Source organism: Argiope bruennichi, chromosome 3 (genome assembly GCF_947563725.1).
Source record: "Argiope bruennichi chromosome 3, qqArgBrue1.1, whole genome shotgun sequence".
Lineage (NCBI taxonomy): Eukaryota > Metazoa > Arthropoda > Arachnida > Araneae > Araneidae > Argiope > Argiope bruennichi.
The window spans coordinates 19725002-19745256 of record NC_079153.1 but is presented as its reverse complement, the minus strand read 5'-3'; the positions used below and the strand labels follow the sequence as shown (position 1 = coordinate 19745256).

At 31.3% G+C, this 20255-nt stretch overlaps 1 protein-coding gene across 1 annotated transcript in view; it reads left to right on the top strand.

The window, feature by feature from the left end:
- The window catches only part of LOC129963554 (visual pigment-like receptor peropsin), a 245801-nt gene that overhangs the window by 215486 nt on the left and 10060 nt on the right, over positions 1 to 20255 (top strand). The window contains exon 4 of the mRNA XM_056078012.1: positions 8244 to 8340. Within this exon, the coding sequence (XP_055933987.1) occupies positions 8244 to 8340 (97 nt within the window). The remainder of the gene's footprint in view (positions 1 to 8243; positions 8341 to 20255) is intronic.

Below are 20255 nucleotides of genomic sequence, written 5' to 3'. Positions count from 1 at the left end.
TTTTTCCGAAAATATAAACAATATGCAGGCAGTTTTCATTAAAAAAATGACATAGTTAATGTATTTTGTTTCTATGGTAATCAGTTAATATATAAAACATTTATTTTTCTAAATAAAAAAATGGATTTACGAAACACTTGCATTTCTAGACATTTTAAGAATAATAATTGGCACAATAAGACTGTTGCACACTGTCTAATAATTTGCCCAAATATCTTTTCGGTTCCTTGATAATAACATCATGAAAGTTACATTATACAGTTTCATCACATCCAAGCACGTAGGAAAGATTAAAATATTAGTCTAAAGAATATATTTATGTGGCATCACATCAAAGAATTCAGGACTTTCGTGCTATAAAGATAATTTAATTCACACTATTTACATTTTAACTACAACATGGTGCGCAGTCAGACAAAAGGTTTTAAAACTTAAGAAAAAAAAAAGAATATAAATAGTGTTTCCAGTCATTTTCACATTCCATCTTTGATGCCACGTTTTAAGTAAGAACTCCTTGGAATATATACTTAAACCACCCGAATCTCTACTGTGTTAACAATATTTCTTCATCCAAAACAATAGCAAATTCACTACAAAATTCAAAACTTATGATTCAAGCTACATTTATGGAATGGTTAAATGTTTACTCTGAAATGACTTTTTTTTTCTTTCTCAACACTAGAATTAGATAAATTACTTTATATGCTTTTTATTACTTGCAGAAACATGCACGACTTTCGAAAGTTTGTAGAAATGCAATATGTTTTGTTGATAATGATGTTTTAATAGCAGGAATGTCGCATGTTTGTTTTATATCTTCGAAAATACAAACGTTGCTTCATGTTTCATGCAGAAAAGGAAGAAATATTTTCCCAATAACAGGTAATTTAAGCTGTTAAGCAGAGTTCGTTGTTACCATCATACCCAGACGGAGCTATAAATGCAGAAATGATGTACTTGTAAAATAATCGCGTGACCAAAGTTTTATTTATTTATTTATTCTTGATTGTAATCGTATGAAGAGAAGTATACAAAGTCAGACATTGCTTAATGTTAGCATGAAAGATTGAGATAATGAACATCGACACATTTCGTTGTATTTCGCTCTCTTTGTCGAACGATGGGATGTATTAGCAATTTTTTAATAAAAGATTTGTTGCGTTCGTGCATCAACAAAAATAAAATGCAGACAACGTACTATAAAACTAAATATTACATATAGATAATATTATCAAATTTACATCAGCTTATTTTCATTCAACATTCTAGCATCGTATTTTAAACAACAAGTTCCAAAAGTATCACTGTTGCCAATCTGAATTTTACAACTATTTACAAAATAAAATTTATAATTATTAAAATAATCGTTAGCTACTTTTAAATAAAATATTTACGATTTATGCCGCAACATATACTCCCCTACCAGTAACGAACGTTACGTTAGAAAGTAGGAAGTAAATATTTTAGTAGTAGCATAAAGGAGGAAAAAAAGTCAACATTTAAATTTTGAATCTCAATGGCGTCTTAATGATTCTACCAGTTCGAGATTGTCTTAAGGCTGGTTTAAGATCAGGTTGAGATACAGTTTCCTTGGTTTGAATCTTAGCTGGTTGGGACGCAGGTGTAATCTTTACACAAGTTGGAGTTGCAAGCTGCTCTTCAGGATTTTCTTGTGGTAGTAGATACGCTGGCTTTAATCTGTCTATAGTTACATTCACTTCTTTATTCTTTATCCTCAGAGTAAAATATTTTGGTGTACGGCTGATAACAAAATATGGACCTTCATAAGGGGGTTCGAGTGGCTTTCGTACTCTATCAATGCGAAGGAAAACGTGAGAAGTTGATTCTAAATCTTTGTGCACAAATATTTTTGGATGACTTTTTCGTTGAGTTTCTTTTGGTCTCATCAATTCCATAAAATTTTGTAAATCATTTACAAATGTTCCTGGTGACATATGTGGTATATTTGCATCAAAGAATTCTCCAGGAAGTTTGATATTCTCTCCATACACCATTTCTGCTATTGTATAATTAGTATTGTCGTGGATCGCAGTTCGTAAACCCAAAAGTACTGTTGGTAACGTTTCACTCCAAGATACATTATTGTGGGCTTTTAAAGCAGCCTTTATCGATCTATGTAGTCTTTCTACCTTTCCGTTACACTGCGGGTGATAGGCTGTAGTATGTGAAAGCTTAATGCCGCAGATTCTTGACAGAGTTTGAAATATCTCGGATGAAAATTGGGTTCCACGATCAGTAATAAGCTTCCAATGTACTCCAAATCTTGCTATCCAGTTGTTATAAAAAGCTTTTGATATTGTTTCCGCAGAGATGTTTTCCAGCGGAATAGCTTCCATCCAATTCGTGTATCTATCTATACATGTTAGACAGTAGGTGTTACCATTTGAAGGTGGTAGTGGACCTACAATATCGATATGTATTTCTCGAAATCTTCCTGATGGTTTTTGAAATTCACCCAATACTGATTTTGTATGGCGGGTTATTTTAGACTTTTGGCATGGAATACACGACTTCGCCCACTGCTGGACATCTTTCTTAATATTTGGCCATATAAATTTTGAAGAAATTAATTTTACTGTTGATTTAATTCCCGGATGGGACAATCCGTGAAATTGATGAAATATCTTCATGCGAAAATGTTTTGGTATATAAGGTCTAATATGCTGTGTTGAAGTATCACACCATAAATATTTTCCAGATGGAAGGGGATATTTTTTAAATGACAAACTTGTAGATTTTTGACAGGTTCGAAATTCATCATCTTGTACTTGTTCCTTGGCAATTAGTTCATAATCTATTAAGGCAATTTCCTCAATTCTTGATAAAGTATCCGCTACCACGTTACTTTCTCCTGTAATGTATTTAATTTCTGTTGTGAATTCTGAAATATATTGAAGTTGTCTAATTTGGCGTGGAGATGCTTTATCGGATTTTTGCAAAAATGCGTAGATTAATGGTTTGTGGTCAGTATACACTGTGAATTTTCTTCCTTCTAGAATATGTTTGATATATTTAATGGATAAATAAATTCCGAGAAGTTCCCGATCGTATGCACTGTAATTTTGTTGTGCGTGGTTAAGCTTCTTGGAAAAAAATCCAATTGGTTTCCATCTACCATTTTCAAGTTGTTGTAGAACTGCACCCACTGCTGTATTGGAAGCATCTGTGCACAATGAAAGAGGTAATTCAGGATTTGGGTGAGATAGCACAGCAACATTTGCCAAATCTTTTTTACATTTTTCAAACTGCTCAATGGCTTCCTTGTTCCAAGTTATTTTCCGATTATCTTTTTTCTTTGCTCCTTTTAAGTATTCGTGTAAAATGGCTTGAGTACTAGCGGCGTTCTTCAAAAAACGACGGTAGAAATTAACCATTCCAAGGAAAGTCCGTAGTTGATGAATAGTTTCTGGCAGTTGAATATTGAGAATTGCTTTAACTTTTTCAGGAAGAGGTTTTGATCCTTCACTTGTAATTAAAAATCCTAAAAATTCCAGTTCTTTAACTCCAAAAATAGATTTAGAAATATTAAGTCTCAATCCATATTTTTGCAATCTATCAAAAACTAATTTTAAGTGTTTTACGTGTTCTTCTTCTGTAGTCGACGCAATTAAAACATCGTATAAATATGGGAAAACAAAATTTAGTCCTCTAAATACCTCATTGATAACTCTTTGAAAAGTGGAAGGAGCATTACGCAAACCAAAACTCATTACATTAAATTCATACAAGCCGAAGGGTGTTATAATAGCAGTTTTTTTCTTATCAGCTTCATTAATCGGAATTTGGAAATATGCTTTATGCAAATCAATTTTAGAAAATATTCGAGTATTCTTTAAAATGTGGTTGAAATCTTCTAATCGAGGTATAGGATAACGATCTGGTATGGTTTGAGCGTTTAAACGTCGATAATCCCCACATGGTCGGAAGGAACCATCTTTCTTAGGCACCATGTGAAGAGGGCTGGACCATTGTGATTTAGATGGTCGAATAATATCATTTTCTAACATGTATTGAAATTCCTGTTTTGCTATATGTAATCGCTTGGAATCAAGTTGTCTAGCTTTGGAATAAGTAGGTTGTCCTTTTGTTGTGATAAAATGCTCAACATCATGTTCAAATTTAGATACTGTTAAATTAGGTTTAGTTAAATTTGGATATTGTTGTAACAAATTAGCATATTTAGAAGTTTTATCCAAAGTACTAATAACATCATCAACAGATATTGTTGTTACGTGGTGTCTAACGGACAGATTAGTTATTCCATCAATAAGTTGTTTGTTATGAATATCTATTAAAAGCTTAAATTTATTCAAAAAGTCAGCTCCTATTATTGCTTTATCAACTTTAGCTAATATAAAAGGAAATTTAAATTCTCTTCTAAGTCCTAAATTCAAGTTCAAAATTTTAATTCCATAAGTAGGAATTTCTGTTCCATTCGCCGCATATAGTTTAAAATCATCTGTTGTTTTATTTCGATGAGTTGCAGGAATAAGACTAACATCAGCTCCTGAATCCACTAAGAACCGCAGTCCTGTGTTTTTGTCCTTTACAAATAAACGAAACTTGCGGCTTTCATTAATATCAGCAACAGCGGTAGCCGCTAATCCTGTTGCATCTTGGAGTTTCCCGCCTTTTCGCTCCAAGCACATGGCGAGTAACATTTATCAGGTCGGCAACGATCGCCAAATTTAAAATGATAAAAACAATATTTACCTTTCTGGTTAAATCGCTTAGTTGAACGACTGCGGCTTCGAGATATATTCCGGCGATGATTTATAAATTTGGATCTAGAACGGTCATTTATTTGCAGTGAATCAATTTTTTGTTCTAAAGCAGCTATTCTTGCAAATAAAGCATCAGTATAGTTAACATTTGGCGAAACAGCACAAACTTCCTTTTCCGATTTCATCTCATGAATTTTATCAGCCATCGTAGCCAGTTTGTCTAAACCTTCTTCACTTACAAGAAGAATATTTCGAATAAAATCAGGCATTTTATCCAGCCATAAAGATTTCAACACTTTTTCTGAAAAATCGTCCGCTCCTAAATTTTTCATCTTCTGCAAAAGCTGACTTGGCTTGTTATCGCCAAGGTCTATTCCAGTAACTATGCGCTGAATTCTCTTGTTTTCACTTTCTTTGAACATATTTAAAAGTCTTTCTTTCGCCAGGGCATATTTATTAGGCTTAGTGTCCTTAATAATATCCCATATATGCTCAACATATTTCGGTTCAAGCTGGGAAACCAAATAGTTGAATTTAGTTTCTTCAGTAGAAATTTTATTTATTTCAAACTGAGCTTCAATTTGATAAAACCAAATGTCTGGTTTTTCACACCAAAATGGTGGAATTTTTATGCTTACTTTATTTGCTTCGGCATCCATAACAGTAGTTGTTTCAGTCGTAGAATGTTCGCTATCTGTTGTAATCGTAAAACCAGGGTCACCAATTGTTGCGTTCGTGCATCAACAAAAATAAAATGCAGACAACGTACTATAAAACTAAATATTACATATAGATAATATTATCAAATTTACATCAGCTTATTTTCATTCAACATTCTAGCATCGTATTTTAAACAACAAGTTCCAAAAGTATCACTGTTGCCAATCTGAATTTTACAACTATTTACAAAATAAAATTTATAATTATTAAAATAATCGTTAGCTACTTTTAAATAAAATATTTACGATTTATGCCGCAACAGATTATTCAAAATAATTAAATGAATTCGAAAGACCGTAAGAACAACAGCAAGAAAAATGTAAGAAAATAGAGAAATTTTTTTAAAGTTTTGTTTGCTTATTACTATGAATAAACAATTTTGCCTTCGTACAATTCTACAAGCATCGCTTTAAATAAAGATTTTTAACGAGTTTTAATAAATGCCAGTAAATGATCCTTTTGATTTTAGGACTTATTTGGTGACATTGGCGGAAAAAATAAATGCTCCTGAAAATACAAGAATTTTGGCGCCATCTCTTTTAGAAACTGAGATCCGTCTAGAAAATTACATATTCTGTTAGGAAAATTATAAAAGACGAAATACTCACAGTATGATTCATTCTCTGTAGCTGTTCTAGAAGCCAAATCTCTCGTTGCGCACTTTAAATGCAATTACTATTTTCAAATTTTTTTGTATGTTTGTGTGTGTGAGTTTTTGCAAGTGTTGTTCATATGGATTGTGCTTTGTTGGAGATATGCTGTGCTCCCAATATTAGTTTTCTGTAACAGTGTGTAATTATTGTTCTCTTTGACTTCCCTTGGTCATGAGATAGTAAATTTAACTACCAAGCAAACCATTTTTATGAGTATCCTCAACTATTTCACTGTTACACTCAAAGGTACTATTAAGATATAGTTTATGATATATCTCAATGAAATTTAGACATAAAAAGTAGCTTCAACTATCTCATTCCAAAAATCATTTGAATTCAGGTTTCTTATAAAACTGTAACGATTGTGTTTCTCTTTCATGAATAAGAAAAATTCTCTATCCCTCAAAGATTTCAATGACAATCCTTATTCTTAAAGGGTAGATATACAAGAGGCTTAACTGATAGCTATTACTCAAATTAGCGTTCTCTCATCTTTTGAGAATTCTCAGAAAACTTAACTATCCACAAACTTTTCTAACGAACATAACAAGCGCCTTTGGTATTCAATTAAAAAACACTTACGAAAGGAAGAGAAATTTTGCAATAATATCAAAGCATCGCAGGTACCCGTAATTTCAGTGAAGGACCATTTGGGGCCTTTCGATATTGATAGAGTTAAAAGATTTTGTTTGCCATAGCCAGAATGTGCACATGGTTGCAGAATCCTGAAGAAAAATTGCAACATTTGATATGAACCACATTAATGTTTTTAAAATTTAAAGTTTTCATTAATATTATATTACAGTTTTTTTTCTTTTTATAGTTTTTCTTATAAAGTACTTATAAATATTTGTATTGGATGCAAATGAAGAACCTCGCATAATTAAACTAGCAATATTCTGTATTCAACTACTAAAGAGATAATTATTCATTCAGTGGTCAAATCGGTTGACAAAATCATGGTAACATGGGAATTATGATGAATGCCTCCCATCTTCAGTGGGGTCTTGGGAGGGCTGGGTGGTAGGGTCAAGGGTTTGGATACCAAGGTCATCTGGGTAGACAGAAAACCATTTCAGAAATGCATGAACGAATAATTCTGAAATACAAAAGACAACTGTATTCATTTTGAATTTAAAAAATGAGTTATATGGCACATAATTCACTTGCAGTACTCAAGCTGTCTCCAGGCAACTATTCAAGAAATTCAACATTCTCCAGGTAGACATAATAACTGACAACAAGAAAATTCCTCTATTAGAGACATCGAAAATTAGTACCAGGGTAGAGGCGTGGTAATTCATGCGTCTTCTTGATTATATGGAGTGGTTTATCATTATAAAGTCCATCCAAAAATAAATTTGATTTTGCTTCAAAACAAGGTATTAATGTAACTAAACTAAATTCCATATTCAGCAAAAGCATTGTATGTAGCCTCGAACAAAGACCCTTTTAATAGACACGAATATGACCTAAAGTGTTTTCTACATTTTTATTCAAATAAGTAGTAAGAAACTAAAGCTAATAAATATTGAAAATTAATTTTAAAAATATAAGAGAAAAGAAAATAAATAAAACAAAAAAGTGAGTATCCACAGTGTAATCTACATTTCTAAATTGTTTCTGTATATAAAGTTATACTTACAGATAAAGATGCCGAATATTTGCATGCAATTTTATACCAAACAATACAGTAAACAATAGTTTTTCGAACTAATATATACCGAAAAGAAAGCTTTATTCTATTCTTTCCTTTGACTAAAAAGAGAAACTATTCAATCTTAGGGAAGAGAAAAAAGACTCACAATACTGAAACTTTAGAAATAAAATTGCAGTTTAACCTAATACAATGTCCGTTCTTCCGTAACAATGAAATAGAGAAAGACACCTCAATTACAAGCTGTCGCTATTTAAGCGTCATAGTTAAAGGCGCCTCGAGAAGTTACACATAGTTATTACTTTTTTAATATCTGAATTCCTAGAATAAAAAAAAAATTGGATTATTGAAAAATTGAAAATATTTCTATAAAATAGTTTTTTTTGTCCTTTTTTTGTATTTGAATGAATAAATGAAATATAAGGAAAGTGAAATTCATGATCTTATGGATTCCCATCTTTGTTCCAGGAGGAAAACTTACGTATCGGAGATATTGCCAAATGTTGTCTGCCATCTGGGGGTATGCGTTCTTCTGGGCTGCGATGCCTCTCTTAGGATGGGGAAGGTAAGCCATTTTATTTCTGTTTTTCAGGTGTTTTTTTTCTTGCTGAGTTTGTTAAATGATTTTAATAAAGTGCTTGCATTTCTAATTAACATACAGGATGATTTATAAAGTAATATACAGTTTCAATGCACTATAAATTAAGAAAAATGTAAGATATTAGATATCTCTTGTAATAGAATTGTATGAGGTTATTTTAAGTTTTGGTAGAGACAGTAGCAGATGTTCTATGTGGGATCTTATAGAAGGGGCCATACACTTTTCGCTGAACACTGCATATAACAAATTCACCTTAAGGGAATATCGCATATGTTGCACTCTGAATTTGTGATTCTCTCTCGCCCAAAAGGGAACATTGTGCGTGTATATCTTTCCATTGATATGAAATGTTGCTTCATGAATGAAAACTAAGTGAAAATCATCATTTTTAAAAGGAATCTGCATATTGGCACAAAATTCAAAGCTCTTTTGTTTGTCAAAGTCATTCAGATTAAGCAACATCTGCGCAACATGTGGAATCATTGTCAGCTTATTTCTAAAGATTCTCCCGACGGTGGACTCAAGAAAGGGAGAAATCTGCATTCCAAGACATTCGCTGCTTTGATTTTTCCATGCATCATTGAATGACACCTTCTTGCGATGCAGTCAATCACTTACACCTTTGCACAAACAGCAAGTGGTTTTAAATTTTTCATGCCATTGTAAATAGATTTTCCAATTGGAATTTCTTTTCCTCAAATGCCGTTCCACAAAAGTTGCGGATTCCGTTTTGTTAAATTGAAGAACACAGAAAGCCTTCTCCAATGCAGCAGCCTCTATTTCGACTGACACAAGCTAATGCCTATGTGGTGGTTAGTGTCTTTGATTGTTACTGATTTACATCATCTGGAAAGTGTATACTTATTTATGAATAATCTTGTATATTTCTTCAGAAAGTCAGTGTATTTACTGATTCGCACTTTAAAACCAGGATATTACAGAATACTAAAGTTTTCCACTTGCTTCGTTTATCTTAATTTTATTTTAAAAATTTTCCCTAATAATTAAGCTGAAATAATGTATATTTCAAAGTTTTTAAAATAGTTGAAGTGCGCTTATTTATACAACCAATAAATGAAACTTTAAATAGTATTGTCGTAAAATATATTTAAAAATATTTTTTAAATGTCATTGCTATTAGAGAAAAAAATGTATATATATATATATATATGAAATAAAAAATGCTTAAAAGTATTTATATACAATTATGCATTTATATATAAAAAGGATTAATTGTATATAAAGTTAACTTGAAAGTTAATTTTTTGTAATTTTAAAGTAATAGAAAAAGTATTTTTTGCAATAATATTTTCTGAAATTATAAATTGAATGTACAAAAGATTAATTGGTTTTAAATTGAACATGTAAAACAATATCGAAAATAATTATTATATAACAAAAATATTATGTTTGTATATATTAATAGCTGTGTCAATAAAAAGTGACTTACGCTTTACTTTTTCCTTCTGTGACTATCAATAAAATCTTTATTCAAGTCACGGTAGTCACTGTTTACTGACAATGTATATTTCGTTTTGGCAATATCAGTCACTGCTGATAGTGGTATTTTTCTTTTTAAATATATACTTGTATTAATTGATCTTAAGTGATTTGGAGATCATGAAAGAATGTACTTCAATATTTTCATTCTGCAATATTGCTTCTGCTCAAAGTTTGATAATAAAGAAAATAAGTTTACAGATTTTTTTAAATCAGTCGAATGGATGATCAAAGTTTGGATATCACAGTTTGGTTGAAGAGGTCCACTGTTCAGTATCACCGGACATCACATTTTGTTTGAATAAGTTCACTGCCCACTACTAATGGAAATAAAATTCCTAATTTAGTTTCCTTGCTATTTATGCTATATTGTGTTTTTTCATTTATTCCAATTGATTTATTTCTTTCTATAAATTAATTTACCACCAGCACTCTAATAAAACCAATGGACGACAAAGGATAAATGATTTGCTGTTTGTCTCTGTAATTTGGATAGTTGCAAGTGCAACCTTGTACACAGACATGATATCGATTTTTATCGATATTGGATTCCGTATTTTCTTGTGAAATAAAACATCGTTTTCCGTTACTGAGTTGTTTGTTAGATTTCTCACCGTACATTCATCGGACAGATTTTCCGAAACAGTATCGATTAAATCGGATAGAGAGGGCTAAACACGTTTGACGTTTATGTGTTAAATTGTTAAGAATAATTTCGTAGATAAATGCAGGCATTACAAAAATGTGAGTTTATTTAATTGGTAGTTAGTTTAATAATAAGGTTTTATTGTTGGTTCTGTACACTCTCATGTTTTATTCATTGATTCTATAATTGCGGGTGTACAGTGATGGAGATTCAGTTTTGTGTTTGGACGGTTGTGGTTTCGAAACCCCATTTGGTGAAAGATTCAGTGTGTACCCGATGTGGTACACATTAAATCCCAGCAATGATAAAATTTGAAATGAACTGTAAAAAAAATTGTACTTTAATGTACTGTAAATCTTCTGTCGACAACAACAAATTATCATGTTATAATAGTTTGTTAAGCGAAAGATGGATTATAATAGGCACTTTTGCGAATAATTCACTGAAGGATTTGGAATTTTTCATGAATATGTATCAAATTTCTTTAAAAAAATTTTAAACCAAAATATATTATTTTTTTTTTAAATAAAAGTTATGTAATTTTTAAAAATTTTAAAATATTCCAGGACAACATAATTTTTCCCCCTTATTATCTAGCATGAATTTATTTGTGACAAAACCGGACATAATTTTGTAATTTCAATTAAATGCTAATTTTTTAAAAGCATTTCTATGTACACATATTCAATTTACGTAGGATTTTTATGTTTTTCTGAACTAAAATTGACTTCAAACTTTCTAAAAAACTCGGAATATAAAATACATAGCTTATTTTCTTTAGGCGTTTAACGAAAATAATAAGGATTTTCGATAATAAAATAATTTGATAATTTCGAAAGATAATTTGATAATAATCAATAAATAATAAGATAATTTGATAATAATCAATAAGATAATTTGATAATAATCAATAAGATAATTTGATAATAATCAATAAGATAATTTGATAATAATCAATAAGATAATTTGATAATGATCAATAAGATAATTTAATAATAATTTGATAATAATCAATAAGATAATTTAATAATAATTTGATAATAATCAATAAGATAATTTAATAATAATTTGATAATAATCAATAAGATAATTTAATAATAATTTGATAATAATTAATAAGATAATTTAATAATAATTTGATAATAATCAATAAGATAATTTGATAATAATCTATTGTATTTAATTTTTCTCCAAAATTGAGACACGTGAGCAATTCAAAGATATTTAAATCGAATTACAATATTATTTAGAGAAAAGTCATTCACATGTGCTTTTTTCCCTCTAGGCTCTTCAAGTATTTATTTTGCTTAGCAATACATTTTATAACACTATTTTAGTTGAATATAAATATATATTTTAGTGAGAAAATGATAAAAATAAAATTTCATATTCCGTATATTTTTGCTAAATTCAAAGTCCACTGTCCCTTTAAAATATATTAGGTTTTATAAATGAGCCAACTCGTTAAATTGGGCCTATTCTCGCAAATAAGCTTAGAAATTGGATGTTCACGAGGATGGTAAGATAAAGGATGAATCCATTTATGCCCATATTATTCAGATTTCATCATCTAATTCATTGTTTGTTAGATGATTTTCCTGCATGTGTGTGTGTGTGTGTGTGTGCATTTATAGGATAAATATTTTAAGTAAAGAAAATAAGAAAATAAATTTCAACATTAAATTTATTTGTTTAATATTTATTTTTCTACACTCCAATTCTAATGTCTCCAAATGATCCCTAATTGAAATAACTTGACAAAAATACCCCTAAAACTCCAATTATGACCCTTATAAAAAGAAGTATATATTGCGGGCGTGGATCTTATGAAGATTCAGAATGAGAAGCAAATATGACAGCAAATACTTCACAAATATATTGTATTATATTGCACATTAAATAATATTCCCAATATTGTGCAAAATGGTGCAATATTATGTATTCAAAATATTGAACAATATTTAACACCCTACTGGGTTACCTGAATATTACTCTCCAAGAGAGTAGAAGTGATAATAGAAAAAAAACGAACTAGACATCACTATTCTATGCACGGGAAGATCCTACCGACGGTTTGTGTCATGCCATTTTAATAAAAAAAATTTATTAATCAGTATTTGTTGCCTTATGCGATTGCTGGTCGATCTTTTCAATTTGAAAATAATCAAGTATACCTTAGCAAAATACGTAGCATCCGATGGATTTAAGTAGCCAGTTTCGTATATGAGTTAAATTATAAACCAAGAATTGCATACTATTACAGATGATTTGGGGGCAAATTTGTTGTAAAAATATGAATTTAGCAAACAAAAATTACAATAGGCCTCATAACTTTCTAGAGAGTGAGACAATATTATCTTGGAATGACTTTCCTCAAAAATGTAGATTTAAATTAAATTTTGAATTATGCTTTACGATTTTGTCCATCGATGAAATTTGTATCGCAAATACAAATGAACTTCACTCTTGAACTTCAACAATGCGTAGGAACATATAGGAAATATCAACAAATGAATATTTATATTTTGTCTGCGTGTTACGTTCTTTTCTATAATTTCCTTTATTATAAATAATGTATAAATGGAATAAAAAGATTTACAAATAAAGATTCTAGTCGGTGAAAAGCATTCATGCTTGAAAAGAGTTATTTTAAGAATTATAACAGAGAATATAAACGTGCCCAGTAATAAAATTTAAATAATACCCAAGTTCAGGGACATGTATACATGTTTGCCAGTTAAAAAGATTCTATTTTGAGAATATGACTACTAATAAAAAAATTCGCATAAATAACAAAAATCCGTAATTCAACTATTTTAAAACTTCGAATTCGAAAAAGAAGGTTATCCACATACGCTAACAGCAAATCATGTTTTCAATGCAAACTAAATGATAATGAGACTGTTACGGAATATCACAGGGATTTTACACTTTCTCTTAGTTTACTGCTGATCTTCATTTTCGCCTTATATTAGATATATATAAAATTTTGTTAATTCAAAATAATATATATATTTGAAATACATTATAATAGCTTCGAATAAAGATAAAAGATAAAGCGGGAAATATATTATAGCTATAGGGACATGTATTGGGAGCGGCATAAATTCGTGCAAACTTCAAAAAATCATAATAAAAAAAGTAATGCTCGAAAAAAATTGCGGTTTGCGGGAAATGTTCAGAGAGCCTTTGGATTTCGTTATGTATGTATTTAAATGTATTAAAAAATGTATTTAAAAAAGACCGATTGATGGCGCTCACATGGTCATACCTAGACGGTTTATGCAAATCAGGAAAACAGAGCACAGTAACATTGTAGTACATTTTATTTTAAAGCAAAAGATGCTGAACATAACCGCCACCACAAGGTATTATGCAAGTGAGGCGTACAACTACGCCTATTACAGCTGCGTGTAACAGGCTGGCATCGATGCCACTAACGGCTAATTGAATGGCAACTTTCAGTCCCATCAAAGTGGCAGGAGAGCCCCGGTAGGGATACCACGAGACTTCAGGTATCCCCACAACCAAAAGTCCGCTAAAGAAAGATCTGGCGATCGTGAAGGCCACTCATTCTTACATCCTCTGCTTATCACTCTGTCCTCAGTGAATGTGTCCAGGAGGAACGTCTTAACGGAACTAGCAACGTGGGTGGGGGGAAACCATCCTGCATGAAGGTGACGGAAGATAACGCACGTCTTTGCTGCAAAGCAATCATAATGTGGTCTCGAAAAGGTCTAAGATAGAGTTCTACAGTAACAGAACAGATTTTCCAATCGGATACAGGATAACGCTCTTCAAAAAAGAAAGGGCCTAGAATGAAGGATGCAGTGAAACCGCACCAAACAATCACATGTGGAGAATGTAGTGGTTTGGTCGTATACGCACGAGGGTTTGATGCTGCCCAGATACTACGACTGTTTTGCGTATTGACGTCACCATGCGATGAAAATTGGGCTTCATCTGTCCACATGATGTTCAGTAACCGTTATGGGTCACTTTTCATTTGTGCGAGCACCCATGTTGCAGAAGCTTGTCTTTTCTCGCAATCTGTTGGCAACAACTGGTGAAATGCCTCTATCTTGTACGGATGCAGTTTCAAGATTTCGTACAGAATGCGTCGGATCGACCTTTCCGGAATTCCTGTTCTTTTACCTGCTTCACGTGCACTGGAACTCCCCGTTGAAGTCTCGGCTGCCACATTTCTCATGGCCCTTTGGACAAGAAGGACGCGGTCAGCGCTGAAGTATCAGCGCTGGTCTGCCACTTCGTGGACGATCCTCTAATCTTCCCGTTTCCTCAAAACGGCGAACGAAATTCTATATCCCATTCAATGAAATTGGGGTTTTCTTCGCTTTAATTCCTTTCACCGTCCGTTACTGTCGCAATGCTGTAGTCGCGGATTCATCGTTCTTATAGAACAGTTTAACCACTAATTCTCGATCCGGTAGCGATAGCATGCTACTGGCGCGAATGACACATCCATTTCCAGCCTTGTGTTTTATAGCTATACTGATTTGCATAAGCAGTCTCGGTATGACGTGTGAGCGCCATCTATCGATCATTTTTAAATAATTTTTTTAATGGAAATGAGAAAATCCAAAGGCTGTCTGAACATATTATCGCTAACCGCAATTTTTTTCGAGCATTACTTTTTTTATTATGATTTTTTGAAGTTTGCACGAATTTTTGCCTCAACCGGTATATTAATGCCCTCATTATGAAAACTAATATTTGTAATATTTTTTCAAGTTATTTAATGTTTGTATTAGAATAAAACAGTAAAAATAGTCTCCCCAACATTTTCTCGCATACTTTCTGATAATCTTGTCATGCCAGAGAACTTCTCACAGGACACTGAGGTATAATAATTAAGAAATATTAATTTTTGGCGTGAATTTACCTATTTTATTGATTCTATCTTGTCATACTTAGCGAGATATTTGACGATTATACCCCGACATGCATTAATAGTAACTGAAAATCGAATTTGGGATTTACATGCGTTTTTCTCAACCTATTGAAGCAAATGCTTTACACAAAACTTCATGTGGAATCGCAAAATCCTATACAAAATTTGAAACATTTAAGTCATTGCGTTTTTGAATTACACAGGTTATATATATCTGAAAGTACAGCCCAACAGACAGTTGACACCATAAATGTTAAATACCGAATTTCATCCATTTAGCTCTCTTTGTTTTGCAGTTATCGTGTTAGCTTATATTCAAACAACCGAACAAACGGAAATCGTCTGAACAGATTTCACTCTAAATTTCATAGAAATCTGCAAATTTAGTGTAAAGACCGTATACCAAATTTCAACCATCCAGCTCAAAACGTTTTGAGTTATCTTTATCAAGACAGACAGACGGACATTTCCTAAAAATGTTTCTTTCCACCTCTGATCTAAAACTTGGAGATTCGTCGAAATTTCGAGTTTGAATTTTTTGACGATTACTAAATTTTCCCTATTTTATATATCAGAGAAAGTAAGAAATGGACATGTGATCAGCTTGCACTTAAAAATGTATAGCTTGCATTTATAAAATACGATAATAGCTCAAGATTGTGAGATAAAATTACTTTCATATTAGATTCATATCGCTCTCTGTTGAAAATGACAGCCGTTCATTGATTGCTTTGATCCCCCGATGAATGTCCTGCTTACCGAAAAGAGCTGACTCCACGCGATGAATTGAATTTTGCATAGCCTGCAAAGTGCCAAATGAGTATGCAAAGGATTTCAATGTATCGTGAAACCAATTAAACAATAATACTATTGGGTTATAAACTTGTGAACTGGGAATATGAAGCCAGTTCTATAATTCCTACCCCACGCAGAAAATATATTATTCATACTGAAAACAGATTATGGTTATCAATTTCAGAGCAATTTTATAGGAATAATCCCTTGTCTAGACTTATATTAGGAGTGATGCGACCTAGTAACAGAGTCAGGACCTCAAACTTCTTGAAAGCTGTGGGTTTGACATCCTTTTCCATTAGGAATTTGCCATGTACTTTGGTTTGAGATTCTTATGCCCGAATTTGCAAGGATCAATTGTTCAATGCCGGGCTTGGTGAAAGGAATGTTTTCTCAAATAGCGTATTTATCGCTTTTTACTTTCCAGTATACGTAGTAAAGAAAAAGTATAGTAATAGTCAAAAAATTCGAATTAGAGATTTTGACGAATCTCCACGTTTTCAGACCATTCTGAGTTCAAAAAACACATTTTTTGAAAATCTCTGTCCGCCTGTCTGTGTGTGACAGAGATAAATCAAGAATGTTTTGAGCTACACAAATAAAATTTGGTATATGGTCTTTACATCAAATGTGCAGATTTTTATCACATTTTGAGTAAAATCTGCTCAGAGGAAATCTGTCTGTCTGTCTGTTCGAATATAAGTTGCACGATAAATATAAAACGGAGAGAGATGGATAAATAAGATTCGATGTACAAATTTATTATCTATAGTGCGGATACCTGACAAAAATTGAAACAAAATCTACAACGGGCTGATTGTCTATCCCGTTGGTCTGGTACATTCAGAAACATGTTAACGCGATTATTCAAAACCGCTTTGGTTAAAATGTATCAAATTATGTATGTAATTTTGTGACTACAAGTGCAGTTTTGTGTTAAATCTTTGTTTAAATTGGCAGAAAAAAAAAGCGTTTAAAGCACAAATTCGATATTGGGATTCTATGAACCGCATAACTAATATCTCACCAAGAATGACACGATAGGTTCAGTAAAAGTGCCAAATTCACGCCAAAAGTTAATATTTCATAAATATTGCACGCCAATGTCATGCAAAAAGTTCTCTGGAAAAAGTTCTGTATTAAAGAGTATTCGATAAAAAATATCATTTGATATCATTTCCGCTGGTTAGAATATACGCCATGACGAGGTTCCAAACCACGGAATTAATTTTACTAAATTTGAATTGCAGTGTTGTTTTAAAATAAGAAGTTATTTCTGAAATCATAAGTAGAATTGTCTGAGATCATTGAAACATCATTTAGTTCATTCCAAAAATTAATCTAAAAATTCTAATGAAAGCAATTTTTAAAAATGTTTGTTTTATTCAGTTTAAAGATGATTCTTAAAACTTTATCTGAAAAAAAACTTTGTTTTATAATGCTATGTCGACTAATGTTCAAACAAAGGTTATCGATTCATTTGAATTGTAATTGGATGATTTTTCGACGGGAAATACCTAGATGAATTCAATTAATCATCAACATTTTGCGACTCTATGCATTTGCTTTCAGCTATGAATTTTTTGTTGAAACACATTTAATTTTTAAAATCTGTTTTATTTTACATATTGATAAGTTCCTTTTCGAAATTCAACAGGAAACCCTTGGACTATTTCTACATTTTTGAAACAATGAAACGCCAGTAAGTATTGAAATGAGTCTATAAAAACTTTTTGAGATCAAAATTACATATCAGAAACAGCAAGAAGCAGATCTTTAGAATTACTTATTTTTATCAGACTTTTAAATAACTAACGTTTTCACAGATAAGATAATTATGCTTCAAATCAAATCCGAGTTGTGAATCCTGAGTTTTTGAATTATAAGACATAATCAACAGTTTTTATTTTTTATTTTTATGGCATTGGGAATTTGCCTTAGCATGCATCTATAATTTGTAAATTTATTTCTAAATATTGTCACAAAGATGTAAGGAACTAAACCGTTAATGATAAACAAAACAATTAGATTTATTAGAACGAAACAACTCACAACAGCGTTAGACGGCGAACTTACCCATCACTGATGAGCCACAGCTTTTATACACATATAGAGTCTTCGAGAACAATTCAATTTTAATATTTAAGAAAAATCTAGAAAATTCCATATTTTTGATAAGCAATAAAAACATCTTTAATAAAAGAATTCCAGTCTTCGAATAAAACATCGAGACTGGGATTCAACCGTGGTCCAACCAAAGAGATGATCTGCTAATTGAGCCACAGGCGACTGCTGGTTATTTTGATTTGTGCGGCAATATTAAATAAAAATTAATGTTCTTATCATTTTTTAAAATTCAATGCTTATTACTGAAACGTTATCAAACTCTATAGAAAGAATTGTTATAGAGTTCATAACGTCTCAGTAATAAACATTTGATAATTTAATAACAACTCTATAACAATTCTTATTATAAAATTGTTGTTAAATTGTTGTCTGTTAAATTCTCTTATTACTCAAGCTAGCTTTTAGCATTTAAATCTAAACAATTATTGTTTCATTTTTAGAATAACGCAGTTATAGAAGAAAATCACGTAGATTTGCATAAACCAATACAAAATTAAATCTAAGTACGACAGAGAAACAACTTGTGTCTTCAATTGTATAAACCGTGAGATAATGGAAATCTATAAATACGTTTCTTCTTTTCTTTGATATGCTCATATTCATCATATCAGTGGGTAAAAAATTTCTATACGATACATCATAGGTTAAGAGGTAATGAATACACATGAATAAAGTAGCGTTCACACGAGGCCGACTATTGCACGCAATAGAAAGCCACGCCTACCTCAGGAAGATCACGTAGCTACAACGGGACAATGTTGAATAGTTTCCTAACAAGACAACCATCCGCCATTATCCCATTGGGGTCACGTGATCTTCTTGAGGTAGGCGGGGCCTTTTACTGCGTGCAATAGTTGGCCTCGTCTGAACGCTGCTTAAAAATCTAATTTAGATACGACGAATCATTCACTCAATGAAAATCAATTTTCCAATCAAACAAATTAATAGGCTTAAAATTAAAAATGAATCTAAACACAAATTAAAACAGCTAATTAAAATGATTGTAAAATTCTAGTAACAGGAGTGACTTAAACACAAATTATGCAACGTTCACAATTTTTTCCATTTACAATAATTAGTTATATGACAAGCTACGGCCAAATCATTGCATCTGCAATTTTTTTTTTTATACCAGGTAGTCTTTTATATTTATCTTGGCTAATTAACATGTAGAAATACTTCTTTGTTTACAATTACGAACCAAATCTTTCTTAATCAATTTTTTAAAATAACATATTGTTTCATTAAATTTCATCATAGTGTTTTTCATTGTTAATCTTCATTGGTTGCTTGAACATTTAAAGTTTTTACATTGTGTAGATTTTAATATGTAATCAAATTTACCATGCTTAGTTAATATTCAAAAACATAAAGGAACAGGCATCGATATACATATTTATCTTATTCATAAGATGAAATTCTTGAAAAATGTGATTACCATTTTCGATTTCAGGTACAATCGAATTATGCAGTAATTCTTCCTTTACGTTTTATATAGTACTCTTGTATAATGAACTAAAAAGGAAATTTTTCATGACCAAAATAATAATTAAATTTTTGATTTAATTAAAACCTGGATTACTGCTTTCAATGCGCAAATAAAATTGTTGCAATCGATTCAATCATTTCATAAGCCGGTGCATTTTTTTCTATTTTAAATGAATGATAATTTTTGTCAGTTTAAATGACCATTAAAACGGAGACATTTTTTAGTACTTACTTTTATTGTCTTGGAGTTAATTAAATTACAAAACCCAAAGCATATCTTATTGTTATGCAGCTATTACTTACTTAAAACCTTTTTCAAGGTTTTAATTAATAAGAACAAATATATTTTTGAATGGAAAGGATAAATGCTGGATGTAAAGAATTTATTGAGTACTTTTATTGGAAAGTACT